This window comes from Rhea pennata, chromosome 1, assembly GCF_028389875.1.
Source record: "Rhea pennata isolate bPtePen1 chromosome 1, bPtePen1.pri, whole genome shotgun sequence".
In the NCBI taxonomy this organism is placed as follows: Eukaryota; Metazoa; Chordata; class Aves; order Rheiformes; family Rheidae; genus Rhea; species Rhea pennata.
In genome coordinates this window covers 144,701,156-144,718,680 of record NC_084663.1, presented here as the reverse complement: position 1 = coordinate 144,718,680, position 17,525 = coordinate 144,701,156, and the positions used below count along the sequence as shown (strand labels likewise).

General features: G+C 38.2%; 1 protein-coding gene across 4 annotated transcripts; it reads left to right on the top strand.

The window, feature by feature from the left end:
* Positions 1-3,277: 3,277 nt before the first annotated feature.
* On the top strand, positions 3,278-16,111 carry NIPA2 (NIPA magnesium transporter 2). Of its 4 annotated transcripts, none has more exons than XM_062601556.1 (8): positions 3,278-3,542; positions 6,012-6,068; positions 10,481-10,536; positions 10,908-11,131; positions 12,572-12,628; positions 13,388-13,478; positions 14,049-14,209; positions 15,133-16,111. In XM_062601556.1, exons 4-8 carry the CDS (start codon positions 10,993-10,995, stop codon positions 15,768-15,770), a joined length of 1,086 nt encoding a protein of 361 aa, XP_062457540.1. In that variant the 5' UTR covers positions 3,278-3,542; positions 6,012-6,068; positions 10,481-10,536; positions 10,908-10,992; the 3' UTR covers positions 15,771-16,111. The 4 variants fall into 4 exon arrangements, with proteins under 4 accessions (XP_062457540.1, XP_062457541.1, XP_062457542.1 ...); XM_062601557.1 differs by having other exon boundaries at positions 10,478-10,536; XM_062601558.1 differs by lacking the exon at positions 6,012-6,068.
* Positions 16,112-17,525: the final 1,414 nt, after the last annotated feature.

Below are 17,525 nucleotides of genomic sequence, written 5' to 3'. Positions count from 1 at the left end.
ATTGAAATTCATACTTCCTCAATATAAATTGCTGTGCTCTCACATCAGGTACAGGCAAACAAACATGACTTGAGGATTTTTTTTTCTTTTCAGTGGCAGAATTCATGATCAGGAAGTATGTTTCAGGCTTTATACTTTATAAGTGGATACATCAGTGCTACTGCAGGCCAACGTTAAAAGTTGTTTTTAAACAAGTAAATTAGCTCCTCACTAACAAAATGTTTTATGCAGTGAAAAACACTGGTGTGGATTCTTTAACGTGTGTATCTAGCTGCAATTTTATTTTCAGAGGTGACAGTGATACTACTGCAATGTACAAAGATGGAAAAACTAGAAAACAAGAGAGGTTTTCCTGTCTACATGCAGACTCTCTGAATTATTTGAATAGGAATTAGGACTATGTATTTTAGGAATGCATCTTTTGCAGGAAAATTCAACTTTGTTCTGTTCTTGTGCAGCTCTGGAGTTAGACTTCTAAAGCAGCATTGTGCTAAAAGGAAGTGTATGCCATCTGCACTAGTGTTATCACTGGTAGAGTGTGACATAAGCACAAACCGACCCTAAGGATAAGTATTTCACTCATGCAGTTCATAGAGGAACAGTGCTAAAAAGATCAAAATCTGATAGTGCCATTTCCTCTCTCTTTCTTACCAAAGGAAAAGTCCTGTTGATTTTTTTGAGGCTTCTGTGTTCCAAGAGCTGCCCAGTCATAAGCAGTCCCTTGTAGAGGGGATCAGAAGAGTTGTATTATGTGACAATGAAACTGTTCTATGAATGGACTCAAGAGACCAAGATTCGTGGTTAGGCTCAGCCCTCCTCACTAAATGCAGCAGGGATGTGACCTCCAAAGACCTTGTGCAGCTTTTGGCTTCCACAGTCAAGTTTCTGCCACGTACAGACTTCACTGAATTTAACATGCCTTGTGGGTTGCTTTAAAACTCTATCAGATTATAGCATTCTGCCACGGGACTGTGTACTAGAGCAGCTTTGGGTAGGTGGCTTGTGGTGGTTTTCATTGCAATCCCTTCACCATGTATATGGAGTTGAAAATTATTGCACAAGAGTCAGCCAGTGTGCAATGCAAACTAGAATATCTGCTAATGTTCCCTGAAGTTGTGTGGGTGCCATTTTTGCTCTTTGTACTTCTTAAACTTTATGAGATGTTTATAAAAATAATAGATGAATGGAACCATGAAAAAAATTCTGCCCAGAGCCTTGCAAAAATATCTACCCTATCAGACCTTTCTTGTGAAATACAGTGAGCACAAAGGTAGACTGTTTTGCTGACTGAGTTATATTAGAAGAACAGATTAGGCTAGATAAGTTACTATCATTATTATACTTGGAGGTTTGCTAAAATATCCAGATATTCTGAAAGCATCTCTGCAATACTGCATTCTGTTATGAATTACTCAAGAGAGATTTTGAATGTTGCTGTTACAGAGCACAACCTCTGCTTTGAAAGAGGTAGAGTGATCTGTGATGAGTTGTAAGCACTTTAATACTTGCATGATTTTGTGTGAACAGATCAGAAAATGTTAAGCAGAACTAGTTGAGAGAACATGAACACAGAGATTGACAACTCGTGACGGAATTCTTTAAGTTTGTAATACTTAAAGGAGTTCAGTTAATAGTTTAAGATATTTATTCTTTGTTTCCTTCAGTGTTCTCTTAAGTTGATTGAGTCTTTTTTAAAGGGAGGAAAGTAAGAAAGGAAGCATAAGTTTACTTTAGGCGTTATTATTGTTTCAACACAGTTATACGTGTGTACGTTTTCAACATTTGTCATGATCATACCTTTAAACTTTGAACTTAGATATGGGTACTCCAGTGCATACGGTACTGTTTTAGCTGGTACAGTTAGTTTTTAAATTCATTTTAAAGCTGCATTAACGAATCCTTTTCACTAGGTGTTAAACTTTTTCAAAGACTTTAAAGGTTTTGTATCTTGCAAAACACATATACACAGTAGGAGGCTGGCATTTTACTTGGGTAATAACTGCATATTACTTAGTTTATATGAATATATTAAACTGTTTCACAAGTGCAAATTTCATGTCATGACTACCAGATTAGTCTTCAACTGGGTAATAGAATCTTGGTTTTGGGAATAAAGTAGGCCTGAAATTTATCTGTTTGCTCTGGCTGACCTATATATAATAGGGAATACGTGACAGAGTGAGGGATTATTCTGGTTCAGTTAATGAGAAGGAATTCAACGCATAGTGTTTTCAGGAGTAGCCGTTTTATGGGGATGCTATGAGGGAAAGCCAAGATCACTTCTCCATTCTTGATGCCAAGTTGAACTAAAATGAAGCAGCCACTTCCGAAGACCATGGCTTGTCCAACAGGAAACAGAGAGGAAAGAAACACAAGTAGAAACTCTTGTCAGTAAATAGGTAATAAAACAGAATCCAGTTGTATTTGAAAAGGTAAAGTCGCATCTTCTTTGTGGAGCTATCACATGTATTTTGGGAGTGTAGGTTATCTACACCTAACATTGCAAAGCAGCTTTGGAAAGTGTAAATAGTTCCGAAGAAGCGGAAGAGCCCTCTGAGTCTTAAGCTTGCCACTTGTTTACAATTGCGTGCATCAAAGAGCCTTCATCATAAGCTGAGTAGAAATACTTGTATCTAACTACATACATTAATTGTACTTTGTGTGTGATTACTTTGAAGTGGTTTTGGTTGTGGAGCATGGATTGAGTGTGGAATATGAGTGTTTAGAAGTGGTGCGATTTACTAAAGAATGTAAGAAATGTCTTTTTTCTCCCTTTATTCTGTGTGGTTTCAAAGTTTAGATGTTTTTCAAGCTTCAAGTTACTCGAGCTTCGAGTAGGAACTAGTAGTATTTTTGAACCATTCACAACTGTGGAGAAGGAAATTAGCTGTGCGAGCACTCAGATTAGAAAGCGTGAAACAGTCTAAAAAAAATGAAAGGGATCCCCCGAGGAAAAGGCAGAAACCGTCTCAGAAAGGGCTGGTGTTAAATTCCTCCGCCGCCTGGGGGCGAGGCGAGGGCCGGGACGGCCCCGGTGCGGAGGCGCGGGGCAGCGAGCAGCCCCGGCCGTTGGCGAAGGGCGGTTGGGGAGCGGCAGGTGCGGCGCGCCTCGCCTCGGAGCCGGCGGCGGTGGCGTCACGGGAACGGCGCGGCCCTCCGCCGCGCCGCGCACGACTCCCCGCCGGCGACATGACAGGAAGGGTTTACCCGCCCCGGGGGGGAGTCACGTGGTGGGAGGCGGGTGGAGCGCCGCGCCGCGCCGCGCCCCTTCCGGCGGGCGCTGCCGGAATCGCCGCGGCGGGGCGGACGGGTCGGGGCCCGCGGCCGGCTCTCGTCTCTCGCTGCCCTTCGCCGCCTCCCCGCCGCGGCCAGTCCCCCCCTTCTCCCTCCCCTCATGGCGGCGGAGCGCGCGGGCGCCGGCCCCTCCCACCGCCCGCTCCGGCCTCCCCCCCCTCCCTCTCCTCCTCTTTGTCCGCGTGCGGCGGCGGCGGCGGCGGCCGCGGGGCCCTTCGCGGCGGGGATGTGAGGAGCGGCGACCGCAGGTAACCGGGCAGGGGAGAGAGGGGGGAGGGCGGCTCGTGCCGGGCTCGGTGAGTGGAGGGCGGCGGCGTATCCGGCCGGCCGGCCCCTCAGAGGGCGGGGTGAGGCGGAGCGGGCAGCCGTTGGGGAGGGGGTTGAACCGTTGGGTGGAGGGCGGCGCCTGCGGGCGCGCGGCAGGTCCCCGCGCCCACGTGCCCCCTCCCCCTCAGGCGCCCGGCAGCAGCGCCTCACCGGGTGGCTTATTGCCCCCCCCCCCCCCCCCACACACACACACACATCCTCCTGGCATTCCTGGTGCTGTCCTAGGGATCCCCCGGCTGCCGCCCCCGCGCCATGTCCGGGGACGCTTTGCGTCAGTGAGGAGAGAGTAGGCTGGGGCGAGCCGTGTTTCGGTTTTCTCGTGGGGCCAGGTTTCCCTAGAGCGGATGATGGCGATTACGGGTGGCTGTCACGGCTACGTGAGCTGAACCTGGCTACTGCGGCCCAAGGAGCCTTCTGTGGTGCTGGTTTCTACTTAGTGGGGAGTTGGTTTGTTTTTGGCTCTGGAGACCGTGATAATGATAATAATTTAAAAAACTGTGGATGTTTGTTAGACTCTAGTCAGTACAGAATTAGAAAGTTACAGTGTGCTAGTGGTACTGAAACTGTTGAGTCTTCCTACTTCTTAGTGAAGCATTCGTGTTGTTACCAGGTGCTGAACCAGCATGTCATGGGTTTGCTCCAGGACTGGGTTTAGCTGCAAATTGAAGTTTGTGCAGTTTGGTTCTAGATCAACAGAACTTCAGAATCTTGGTTGTGTTTTAACTTGAAGCAGGGGGAAAAAAAATGATTCTACCTCTGGGTTTTAGTTCAGAGTAATGTTTTGTTTCATTTTCCTACTGTGAAGATACAGATTGGGTCTGACACTTCAGTCCCTGATTTCCTCACTTTCTTTCCTTTGATGTTCTTCATTTTCCTGCAGTCATTTTAACACTATTTGAAATTAAAACATAATGGAAGTTATCCCACGTCTTTCTCAATGCCTCATTGTATGTAGCTTTTTCCTAAAAGGGAACAGTTCACTGGTAGGACATTATTATGTAAATTTTGATTTGTATTTTCATGCTTAGAATTAAGCATTGTACTGGTTCTGTTTTCATTAAAAGTTACAAATTCTTCTCAAGATAAAATTCTAGCAAAGAAAAAGCAGATTTTAACATTATAGGCCACGTCAAAGGAAAAACTGCAGCTAAAGTCCAGATTTGGCTTTTAATTTACTAAGTTATCTTACATTTGAAATTGCCCATCTTAAATTCTAAAGGTAAAATTTTAGTGAACCTGTGCTGGTGACTCATCCAAGTAAGAAATGAAAAGAATAAGCAGTACAAAAATTTTCTAGTATAAAATTGTTCTTACCTTAGCTTAGAGATACTTTTCCCAGTATCTCTAAATGGAATGCTTGTTGTTTTTGTTTTATTAATGGAAATCTGCTATGTAGAAGTAAGTTTCTCCACTGTTAAAGTAAAATTCTGCAAGTAGGCAACTTTTAAAATGTTTATGTATTTTTTACTTTCTGAGTACTTGTGCTAGTGCCTCTTAAAATACAACAAATTCTGAAGATGCCTATCTATATAAATATAATTTAACAGTTTAGCTTGCCTATGTAGTATGTAAATAATTTGTTCAACTTTGCACACTCATTCAACCTTGTTGACAAATCTTGAAAAATATATCTGCATTTGAGCAGACTTAAGGTGCAAAGTAGGTACTCTTTCCTGAATAATTTATACAGAATCTTGGGATGCTGTATGTGTGCATCTCAGTCTTTTAAAGATGCATGTGTTTGTTTTGAATAAGCATTTCTTTTGACTTAAAGAACAGGTACAACATAGTATTTAGTTTTCTATCTTTGTGTTTTAAAAAATGTAAAAGGTTCATGAGTGAGTAGAACACAGTTGAGGAAAAAGACTTGGATTGAAAAATTGGCTGTTTGGGGGAATTTTAGTAGTCTTATTGAATATCTGTTCATTCTTCTTTTTTTTTATAGGAGTTCTGTATATAAGTATTTAAAAACTCACAATACTAAACCCAATAATTAGAACCTTATAGTTTTTGTAATAAAAATGCCTCAACACTTAAGTTACAGAACAAAATTGAAAGGATTGGAATAGTATTTCACTTCCACTTCAGTGTACTACCTTTTGAAGAACAACTTGGATCTCAAGTTCCTTTCTTTGATAAGTGAAAAGCAAAATGCATGAAATAACTGTAAGATTTATGGTGAGACATCTCTAAGGAAGATCAAATTTAAAAATAATGCTAATTTGTCATTCAGATGTTTTAAAAACAGATGTTTTCCCTTTTAAGGTGTAGATGAGACAGTACAGTCTTGTGTTTGTCTTGCATGAAAATGAGATTAACTTGAAATTACGGACTTTTTTTTCACTGAATTATTAAAATGCCAATTAATATTATTTTAACTTAAATTTTAGAAACTTCACATTGAATTTTTTAAGAAGCAAATGCCTCTGGATTTCAGAACAGAATTGGTATGTATAAAGATTCTTCCAAAGGCTCATAATTGAGCAATGAATTGCATGTTGTTGTCAGGGAGTGTTTCTGTTTCCTGTAGTTGTATTCTTGTAGAGGGAAACAAGGGAGCAAGTAATAGTCAATGTAAGTTTGTTAAAAATCAGTTTGGTGGTTCAACCTACTTTTCTTCTATGGAAAGCTTATGGATAGGAAGACATTAAATAAATGCTCTAATTCAAGGTTAGAAACCTAAAACTTAATAAGCAGAATTGAAAATAAAATACTATAGAACTGTACAAAAGATGCTGGATGGTTGTATCCGGAATAGCTTATTACTAATTTCTTGTCAAAACAGACATTTATTGGAAATTCTTGCATTGAGTAATGTCTAAATCTTGTGCTGTTTTATATTAGTGATCTGAATGAAAAGGCAAAGAAATACTTAATTTATGGATGAGCAGGAAAGGATTGCCAGTGTGTAAAAGGCAACATATTCAGATGAACTGGAGACTGTTCTGAAAAAATAGATGCTGTCATAAAGAATAAGTAAAAATTATTGTATCTAGGCAGGAATGATTGCCTATATGAATGCAGCTTGGCAAAAAGTAGTTTTGTAGGAAAGAATTTAGATGTTATACTAATCTACAAGTTAAAGATTATCAACAGTAGATTACTGCCAGGAAGGGCAAAATACCACCCATCTGGATTTATATAAAAAGAAGTATAGTCTCTTGCTGTATTGCAGAAGCAACAAGAACTCAGCTAAAATATGGTATACAGTTTGGGGTATTGCACTCCATAAAAAGTGAGGGCTGTTGGGAAGGGACCCAGAGGAGCGCTCAGCGGGAGGCCCAAAATCCCTATCTTGCAAAATAAAATAAGATGTTGGTGCAAAGATGGAGGGAGTTGTATCTTCTTCAAATCCAGTGTGGACAACAGCAGGCTTCAGCAGTCAAAGTGAAGATCTAGATTAAATAATGAGTTTGTAACAGTATCAAAACAGTGAGGCATGTCTGGGATGATGTTTGTGACATTTCTACATATCTGAATTGTCTGTAACAAAGAGAAGCAGTGAATGATGCTGCACTTGAGCAATGGGTTGAAGTAAATGGCCTCTGAAGATTCCTTCTAGCTCAGTGACTTCATCCATTCACACTTAAGATCAATGTTTAGATGACAAAATGCGTAATTCTAACATTTAAATAGTTTAGCATATATTTAGATTATTTCTGGAAGGAAAAATTCTTTATTTATTCATGAGAGCTGGTGACCAGGTAGCCTAAGTTAGAATACTTCCTCATATTACTTTTACTACCTGTAATTGTTGCTGTTGAACAATGGGATTCGCTTGGAACACGTTTTCTTTGACTGATAACTCCCTCACATTATAACACATTATTTCATATTGGCATTTTAGTGTTTCTGAATATTTAAAGTGCTTATTTTATAGAATAAATATTTAACATCTTTTGAGCTCTGTGTGTGTATGTTTTCTGCTTTTGGGGAGAGGAGGAGTTTGAGCAGAGAAAGTGTTTCATTGGTATTTTAGATTAGACAGGTTGTTTCTTGTCTGCAGCTTTATTTGCCATTTGTGATGCTCCTCATCATATCTTAAAAGTAAACTTTGTGGTTGGTCGCAATGATTTTATGTCCCAGAAGTCCCCTCAAAAGATTTTTCTCCTTCATTTCTCCCTGCCAGCTAACCCTCAAATTCGGTACCTTTCCCATGTTGTTCTTACCTTCTGAGAGTTATGACTCATAGCAGTAGATGATCCACAGGCAGTTTGTAAATAGATGATTCTTCAAGGCATTATAATTGCTATTCCTTGTGCAGGTAGGAAATCTTATCCCTTCATGTCTTTGAAGTCAGAGTGGTAAGCTAGTATTCCTTCATGAAACTGCTGCTAGTCTTGTATGGATGAAATATTCTGTGTGTTAAATCAGCTGTGAACTTGATTAAAGAGCCTTTGCAAAACTATACCAAATACAACTGAAGCCACTGCCAACTTTGTTTTCCTCTTAAATCTTCTAGCTTCTCTCTTGTGTACAACTTAGTGGTGGCCCTGGTTGTTGGAATATGACAGCTTTGATGTCCTGAAGCTGAAACTAGAGAGGAATATATATTCCAGAAACTGTTCATTTAATCTCTTTTCCAAAGAAAAGAAAACGACATTTTCTCTAGATGATACTTGTGAAGACACACTAGTTGTTCCTCTTTTGCTAAATCTTAGGATTTTAATTAAAATACATATCTTCCCCTGAAATGTAGAACTTCATGTGCCTGCTATTGCTTTATTGCTTTGACTTTGCAGCTGTACATGTCCATTCCACACATGCAGAATTTATCTGCTCTATATGCAAAGTGAACCAGATCTCATCAGAGAGGAACTCGGTTCGCTGTGACTGTGCTACACAAATGGTCACCAGATGTAGACCTCTGTATAAACAGAAATATGGCAATCCAGCCCAAGCAGAAATTGGACTGACCATATCCAGGATGAGGAGAAAAATATTGAACTTGGAAAGTACAGCTAGCAGGTTTTTTTTGTTTTTTTTTTTGTCAAAGAAGTGTGCCAAATTTGAGAATTGTTTACAAGATTTAACAAAGCGGTTGACAGAGAATCAAAAAATCTATGGGATTTGCAGGAAAGTAAAACTAGCAGTTTTGAAGTGGACCATCTTTAGGGTGTTTTAAGTCTAACTTCACAAGATTGCCTTCTGTCTGTTAGTTTGCAAATTTTTCTCATTCTTTTGCAATCAAATTCTTCTTCTCTAAAGGAAAGCAGCTTGTGCTTCCTGCCTTGTCTCTTAAATGCAGTGGATGATGTCAGGACAGGAATAACTTACGCTCTTTACTTCTGACAGAAATCTTTTTGAGTAGGCAAAGCTAGGCAAGCCAAGGGGAAAGAAAAAAAGAAAGTGATTTTGTCAGTATGGCAAGTTTTCGCTTTAGTAAAAAGCTACACCAGTAATAATACTCTTATTTAGTGTTATAACTAGAGTTTTTGTATCATACAAGAATCTGTGTGTAGTTTTTAAAAAGAAGTCACTAGAAAATGAAAGCAGACCCTTACAGGTAATTGGTATTTCACTTTTGTCTCATTTCTTACAAAATAAGATATTAAAACTTACTATTCAAAGATAAAGGAAAGAGGATTTCAGATGTTCATGAACTGTTGACCTTACAGTATTTTAAATAAGGCTGTGTTGAGTGCTTATCAGATGGGACTATTCTGTTCTCTTTCACAACTTAACTGGATGCAAGTCAGACTTTGTTCAGTTTTAGAGTGTTTACTGACCTGTAGTTCTCCGCCAGGTTTTCCTGGGGGTATACTAGATTAATCAAAGTTGGAAGCAAGAACAGATAGGAAAAGGTAGTACAGAGAAGACAGCTTTTGAAGAAACAGATGCAGGAATTGGTAAAATTGTGTTGCAGTCTGCCAAGCAAGTTCACTGTTCCAAGTCTTAGACTCCCTGTGGTATGTCCCTCTCATTGGCAGGGAAGGGCATGCTTAATATTACAATGTCTTGATGCTGCCAACATACTCCTGCTTGGGGAAGCTACTGCTATATCTCAACCTAAGAACTTCAGAAATCAGATTCTAATAAGCACTGAAATGGAAGCGTTTATTTCCCCCCCCTTTTTTTGCCCGTTGCTTCTTTCAAATCAAAAGCTTGTTAATGTCACTTGCATCACACGCCACACTTCTGCGTATCTGAAAAATAATTGCTTAAGGAAATAAATGCCAGTTTCAGTATCTCTGTGATTTGAGTTCCTGGAAAATAAAATTTGTTTTGTTGATAGGTGTTTTCTCTCTTTAGAACAGTTCTCTATACTGCTATATTTATCAATTGTCTTAAAATCAAAGCCTAAAAATAGTTTTAATTTCCTGTCACATTGTGGAGAGATTAATCACTTTGAAAATAAATGTTTTGAGTTGATCTTTCAGTTTAAAGACAATTCATAGAGATATATAGAGAGATAAATTCAAAATCTTAAATGTTAGATGAAATATGAGACTATCTGCTTGTTGTATGTTTCAGGAGAAAAGATACACTGATGTAAATTTTCTTGTCAAGTTAGGGGTCAAGAATCAAAAACTTTGTTCTAAAAATAGATGACTTTCTGCTCAGTTGTTGTTGAAGGTCCCACAAAACTAAATTTGGAATCTTAGCAATTCTAGTGAAAGCTTTTCAACAGTAAACTCATAATTGCTACTGGAGCTGTAATTGAAAAGATGTTTCATACAGAGTTTTGAAATTTGTTGTAAAATACATCAACAGATGGGTTTTTTTTCCTTGGTTCCAGGTTTCGCTTTGATTAATGAGAGGATAACTGCCTGTGCATATATCTCAAGCTTGTTTATGTGAGGCAAGCTACCCTATGATTAAGCACCTATTCTAACCTCTTTCATTTTTTTTCTAGCAGATTTATATGGAAGATGCTGTGGTTTTCCTCAAACTCGGTTATAAACTAATTTCAGTGTAAGTAATTGATCAGTGTCAATATGCAGGATATAGAACTGAGTATATAGAAAATAGAGAAATAGACCACATGCTTAAAAGTTATAATTTTTTCAAACATTTTCATGTTTGATTGGGATTTCAGTTTCAGTATAATAATGAGTCATATGCCCTTTTATGTGTTCAGACTTGTTAGCCACTCATCCTTATTTCAAAGATTGCTGAGGATTTTTGGTTTGTGTGTTTTTTTTTTTTTTTTTTTTTTTTTTTTTTACCTCTCTAAAAGCATGGGCTGTCTGCATTAGAGTCATGCATGATAAGCTGTTCATGTTTTTTCCTATAGAGAATACGTATTTCTGCCAGCTTAATTATGATCTCTGTATTTTGCTCAGGTTTTGGTGTTGCATCATTTTGTATTGAGTAACAGAAGTTCTGCTGTTCACTGATCCATGTGATGGTCTTTAGTAGTTTTACGAGATGAGCCAAACTCGTGGAAGATATGACTTCTATATTGGTCTGGTGTTGGCTATGAGTTCCAGCATTTTCATTGGAGGAAGTTTCATTCTGAAGAAGAAGGGCCTCCTCCGGTTAGCTAGGAAAGGCTCCATGAGAGCAGGTAAATCCATGTTCAAGAAACTTGCTACTGTTTAAGCTTTACTGTTTAGCAGATTACTAAATTTCTCATCTTGCTTTGACCTTTTTTGTTGGTTACAGGCATCTGAAACCTAGAACATACAGCTGATGTGTTTTTCTTCTGGAGTCAGATACATCTAACTCTGTGTGATGCATATTATTTACTTCGCATTTTATGCCTTCTGAGAATATTTGTTGAACTACTTGTTTTTATGTCAATTAACTGTGAATTGTATTTGCAAATTGAACTTGGAACTAGGAATCTCTTACCTACCTCTCTGTACTCCTGAAAGAATAATTTTAAATGATATAACTGCGTTTGAGCATCAGAGCATTGCTTCAGGCAACTAAAAATCATGTATAGAACTAATTGCTTCTGAAAAGTCTGTAAAGTGGAGTTGCTGAAGAGTTTTAGAATAAGCCAGGAATGGCGTTTGGTTTCAGTGATGGGTTAATACTTTAGTAAAGCAGAAAAGTCCATTTTAGTGGACTGCTGTGTACAACTCTAGCTTTATTTTGTTGAACTGCATTTAATAATATTTAATATCTTTTAGTCGATGCCATTTGGCAAAGGGATGAAAATCAGTTCCTCAATGTAGTTGATTCAACCAGTAAAACACTGACTAGCACTATTTATTTTATTTTATTTTATATTTTTCCCCTATAGCTGACTGTATTTGGTAGATGAGATGCCTGCTTTAAGTATCTAGTAAAAAGGTATTTGGAGTTCTGTGTACCACAGAGATAAAACTAGTATAAGATCTGCAAGGTTTTTGTAAGCCACTAACTCCTCTACTCTCTCCAAATATATGCAAGAGAAAGGAATGAATTTACAGTAGGTCAGAACTGCAGAAGAATAGTGAGTTGGGAACAGGATGCTCCTGGTAGCATATGAGAATGGTTACAGTATCCTTAGATCATTCAGAAGGTTGAATCTGAATATTCTGAATTCAGTACCTCTCATCTCTGCTTCTGAAAGATAGTTTTGAATGGGATACAGAATTCTTCCTGTTTCAGAGGAGGAAAGTGTCACTACACTGCACATGTTTGTACATATAATAAGCCCTGTAAGTCAAGCATCATTTCCATAAAATGGTTCTCTTAAGAAACATGTAATTTAGACTTTGCTATTGCTAAAGTAAAAGAATTCTCTTTTAGGGTAAAGCTGATATGATTACCAGTGCCACTTCCAATAAAAATGAAATAAGTAGTTTTCAAAATAGGTTGTTGGAGACCTCTGCACATCTATTTGATTGAAGATTGATGTCAACTCCTCCCACTATAGATGCTAAGTATCAAACCACTGCCCATCTTTTTCAGGACATAACATCATCAAAACAGTTTTTGTAGTCTATCAGTAACGGTGCTCAGTGTTTACTTATCTGTGTTTTAAGAAGAGCAATAAACATTCTTTCAATTTTAGGTCAAGGTGGCCATGCATACCTTAAAGAGTGGTTGTGGTGGGCTGGACTTCTATCAAGTAAGAATCAAAAATATAATTTGCATTATATAATTAAAAAAAAAAAAAAAAAGAATGTGCCATAACTGGCAGCAGTGGCTACAAGAAAGGAGCAAGATAACATTGCTGTGTGCTATAGAATTCCTGTCTGGTTATTTGATGGATGCAACCCTAATGATTTTAAAAACTTTCTCTCACATCAGAAGCTCTTTCATTAACTTTTTTTTTTTCTCATGTTGGGCAGTGGAACTAGACAGATTTCTTGTTTCACTTGCACTAGCATATACATTCTACTGTCTTAGCACAGAAGTGTTTAGATAAACAAGTTTCTTTATAAGAAAGTATATTGTGGGATGATGTTTTATTTTATGAAGGTCTTTTCTCTTCCCCCATTCCCCCCCTCCCCTTACTGAAGCTCTGGACTGACTGGTCATATTCATGTAACTATGTGTACTGTAGGCTGCTAGTGCAGATTTTCTCCATTCAAAAGTTAAAATACCCTGTGTTAGCAGGCTGGGGAGCTGCGACATACACACCAAATTAAAGCATCTCTTCTAATTTGGCTGAATGCGTTTTAGTATTTGTTGTCCCCTAACCTCTTTTTGTTTTATAAAATACATTAATGGAGGTTTTGTGTTCAGCTAACAGTATAAGGAGAACACCATAGTTAGAATTTTCCTTTGTTCCCTACCACGCATTTGTGTCTGCAGGAACACTTGCTGTGATTCACAGGTTTGTTACGTAAGACAGCCTAACTTTATTATTATTGTTACTCTGCAGTGGGAGCTGGCGAAGTAGCTAACTTTGCTGCCTATGCTTTTGCACCAGCTACATTAGTGACTCCTTTAGGAGCTCTCAGTGTTCTTGTAAGGTAAGAAACTTAGATACAGTTTGTTCTTCTCTATGAATAAAGAATGCTTATGAATATTGGGAGTAACTTTGAATCTCTCCAAATATGAAGTAAGGTAATGCTTCAGAATGGTTCTAGCAATGCATCTCCACCTCAACCTGTGAAAACTTCTGCATTTTGAAAACATGTTATATTACGGAAGGATAATATTTTCATTCCTAATTAAAGGTTTTAAAGATCATTTTAATTAGTTTCTAAATACATAAAGTGTGTAATATTTTCCATGCAATGTGTGAGGAGGTAGCGTAAGAAAAAAATTGCTTGGGGAGATGCCAGATATTAATAAGTAGTTCTCTCCATAGTGAGTATCTTGAGGCAGAAAATCAACTATGTAGTTATTTTAAGTATATGCTTAATCAATCAGTGGATTTACCATAACTGATCTATGGACATTACTAATTTTCCAGCTCCCTGAAAGCTGCATATGGGAGTATACAAGAGATCTGTGCAGTCAAAATAACCTGCAAGATGATAAGCAAAGTAATGAAATAGTACTAATTCCATGCTTATTTTTTTCCCCCACTTTCTTAGTGCCATTCTGTCATCCTACTTTTTAAATGAAAAACTTAATCTACATGGAAAAATAGGGTGTTTGCTGAGTATTCTGGGATCAACTGTGATGGTGATTCATGCTCCACAAGAGGAAGAAGTAGAAACTTTGAATGAAATGTCCCACAAATTAGGTGATCCAGGTAAGAAAAATGTTGGTTTTCTCTCTTAAGTAGTTAATACAGGAAAACTTGTATGCCTATTTTTCTCTAAACAGTCCATAATTTCTCTATTATAGTTTCGTTACCAGTGCTTTCAAGTTCAGGAAGATACGTCAATGTCTGCTTTATGTTACCAAAATGGAGTAGAGATTTGAGTTCTGTGACAAATTCCATAGGGAACTTTGCATGATGACAGTGAACTTTTCTGGCTTTGAACAAAGTGTCTTGGTATGACCCCGAGGTGATGGTATCCAGCTATGCTGCTGCATTTGTTTAAAAATAAAATTTATAAAAATTTTAATTGAAATGTCAGTCTCTGTAAGCCCTCTTAAAATGAGTAAGTTTCTGTGGTAGATATATCTCTGCCAAGAAGCATTCTGTGAGACTATATGCTATGCTTAGGTGGAAGATGAGGCACTCACAAATACACATCTACAAACTGCTTTATATGCAAAGACTATTGCAATTTTAAACACACAGAACGGTCTAGCCCAGAGATTAGAAAACCTGATCTTTCTTAAGGGATGACCTGATTATTGGAAATCAATGATGAATGCAGCAGCCTGCCAAAACTCTGCCAAAATACTTTTAAAGAGCATTCAGGCACAAGCCCTGTATAGCAGCCTCTACGCTTCACTGAGCCTGTGTGTAAGGGAACATAACAATCTAACTTTCTAGTTGTAATCTAACTTTCTAGTTGTCATGGAATGGTAATGTAACATACATGAGTTTCATTCATACTTTAACTAAAAATTACTTCAACTTCGATATTGGAGTAATAAAAAGCATCACTGAGCTTTTCTGCTTGTTGAGTCAATCAGTCATGTGCTTAATATGTGCTTTCGTGGTACCTCTCAAAAGCTTCTGATCATATATGTAAATAACAATCTTTTTCCCAACTGCAGGTTTTGTGGTCTTCGCAACCCTTGTTGTCATTGTGTCTTTAATTCTAATATTTGTGGTGGGACCTCGTCATGGACAGACCAACATTCTTGTGTACATAACAATTTGCTCTGTAATTGGAGCATTATCAGTCTCCTGTGTAAAAGGTTTGGGCATTGCTATAAAGGAACTTTTTGCAGGAAAACCAGTACTGAAACATCCCTTGTCATGGATTCTGCTGCTAAGCCTTATTGTCTGTGTGAGCACGCAGATCAACTATTTAAATAGGGCTCTGGATATATTCAACACTTCAATAGTGACTCCGATATATTACGTGTTCTTTACAACATCTGTTTTAACTTGTTCTGCTATCCTTTTCAAGGAGTGGCAACACATGGCGGCTGATGATATTATTGGCACCTTCAGTGGCTTTCTCACTATTATTGTGGGGATCTTTTTATTGCATGCCTTTAAAGATGTTAGTTTCACCCTAGCAAATTTGCCCGTCTCTTTACGGAAAGATGATAGAGCAGCAAATGGTACTTTGCTGAGCACATACGACTGCTTTAATCATGATGAAGAAAGTTCTACCTGTGTAGGTGAAATACAATCCACTGAAAGTCTCTCTGCCAGGAGAAATGGAAGTCTGTCAGCCTTCTGAAAATATCTACATGTTAATTAAGAAAAGAACAATTCTGTAACTCTGGAATTTTTTTCTGCTGTGAAATGTCTGAGCTTGTCTAGAAACTGATGTACTTTTTAACAGTATGTGTAGACAATCGTTAATTTTTAAGTTTGATTAGTTTGGACCAAGAACAGTGGTGGGATTTTAATTTGCCTTATTTTTACTTTAAAAATACTAAAATGACCTCAGACCACAGTTGGTTTTGTTGCTTAAGTTATGTGTAAATACTGTCATTTCATTCTTCTGTTTTAAAGATGTATTGCACTAATAACTATTTTATCAAAAATAAATTGCTTTATTTCTGCATTGGTGGTAAACATTGCAGTGAACCTGAATCCTTTTGACTTTATACCTGAATGAATAGTGATTGCAAACATACTAAACCAGGAGCTATATTAAGTATTCTTGTCCCAATTTGTGAAAGAGGAAAGCAAAAAACTGCAGTCAAGCGAGACTAATGTTCCTTTGAATGTACTGCTGGACTGAAGCTGTATGTTTAAAAATGCAGGATTTACAGTACATTTCCCCCCCCCCCCCCCCCCCAAAAAAAAAAAAAAAAAAAAAAAAAGTAGTTGGGTGAGAACAACAGCAAGACAGGAGCTTCTGCTCTCCTTGAATGGGTGAGATAGTAGCCCCAAGTTTCATGCCAACTGATGCAGGAAGAGAGATTAGAGCAGTTAATAGTGACAAAAATATTAACTGACAAGGGCAGGGAAGAATGCAGACGTCAGAAAAGTCAGTGACTACCTGGGTGCCACTTTTGGCACCAAAATATCAGCCTAGCAGAATGGCAGATTAAAATGTCACAGAACACAGGCTGTTATTTTATGTTGTAGTAAATGCGTTGAACTCTAGACCCAGAGACAGCTGAATTAAAAAAAAAAAAAAAAAAAAAAAAAAAAAAAAAAAAGGGCAGGAAGCGTGCTCTCAAGCCTTATTTTGATTTTTTTTTTAATTTATTTTTATTTCTTGGTCTGGCTAGAAGCAGTTATAACCAGGTGAGGCATTTCATAAAGGTGGGTTAATCTACTCATGTATCTAGATGCTTTACTCCCTTAATTGAAATGGAGGAAAAAATAAGCCACTTTTGAAAAGGTGAAGTAAACACGTTGTAGGACTATGGTCTATTTAAAAGAAGTCTGTGGGACTCACTCATACACATGAAGGGGGGGGAGGAAGTGATCTTAAAATTCCTTTGCAGACCAGTAGTTTTACTGTATTAGAAACTGATTCTCTTATTGCTGACATTTAACCTGTAAGAATTACAGTTTAATCACATGAGGATTCATTATTTTTAAGTAGCTCTTAAAGCAGAAATCAGGCTTTATTAACCACTAACTGCAGTACCAAGCTTATGCCTCAGGTATATGAGATGTGTCTCTAACCCAATTATAGTCACTTAATTTGTTCATTTCCTTAATTGAAGCCCGAAAAAAGGGAAATGTTTGAGTGATTAAAAGTCAGGGTGGCAGACTGTTGTACAGAAAAAAAAGAAATGTTGCTAAAAACTCCGCAAAGCAGCATCTTCTAAAAGATAAATCTTGAAACAAAGCATGTGTGTTTCCCACTTCCACCTGGGTCCTACCTTCAGTGGCAGCCTTGCACATGCTCTCACCACAATGGAGACCCTTCCAGAAAGGCACCTCCCAAGCACAAAATCCTGGAAAAACTTGTGGTGGTGAAAGTTTGCTTACAGGCTGCCTGGCAAATCTCCACCCTCTTGTTTTGCTG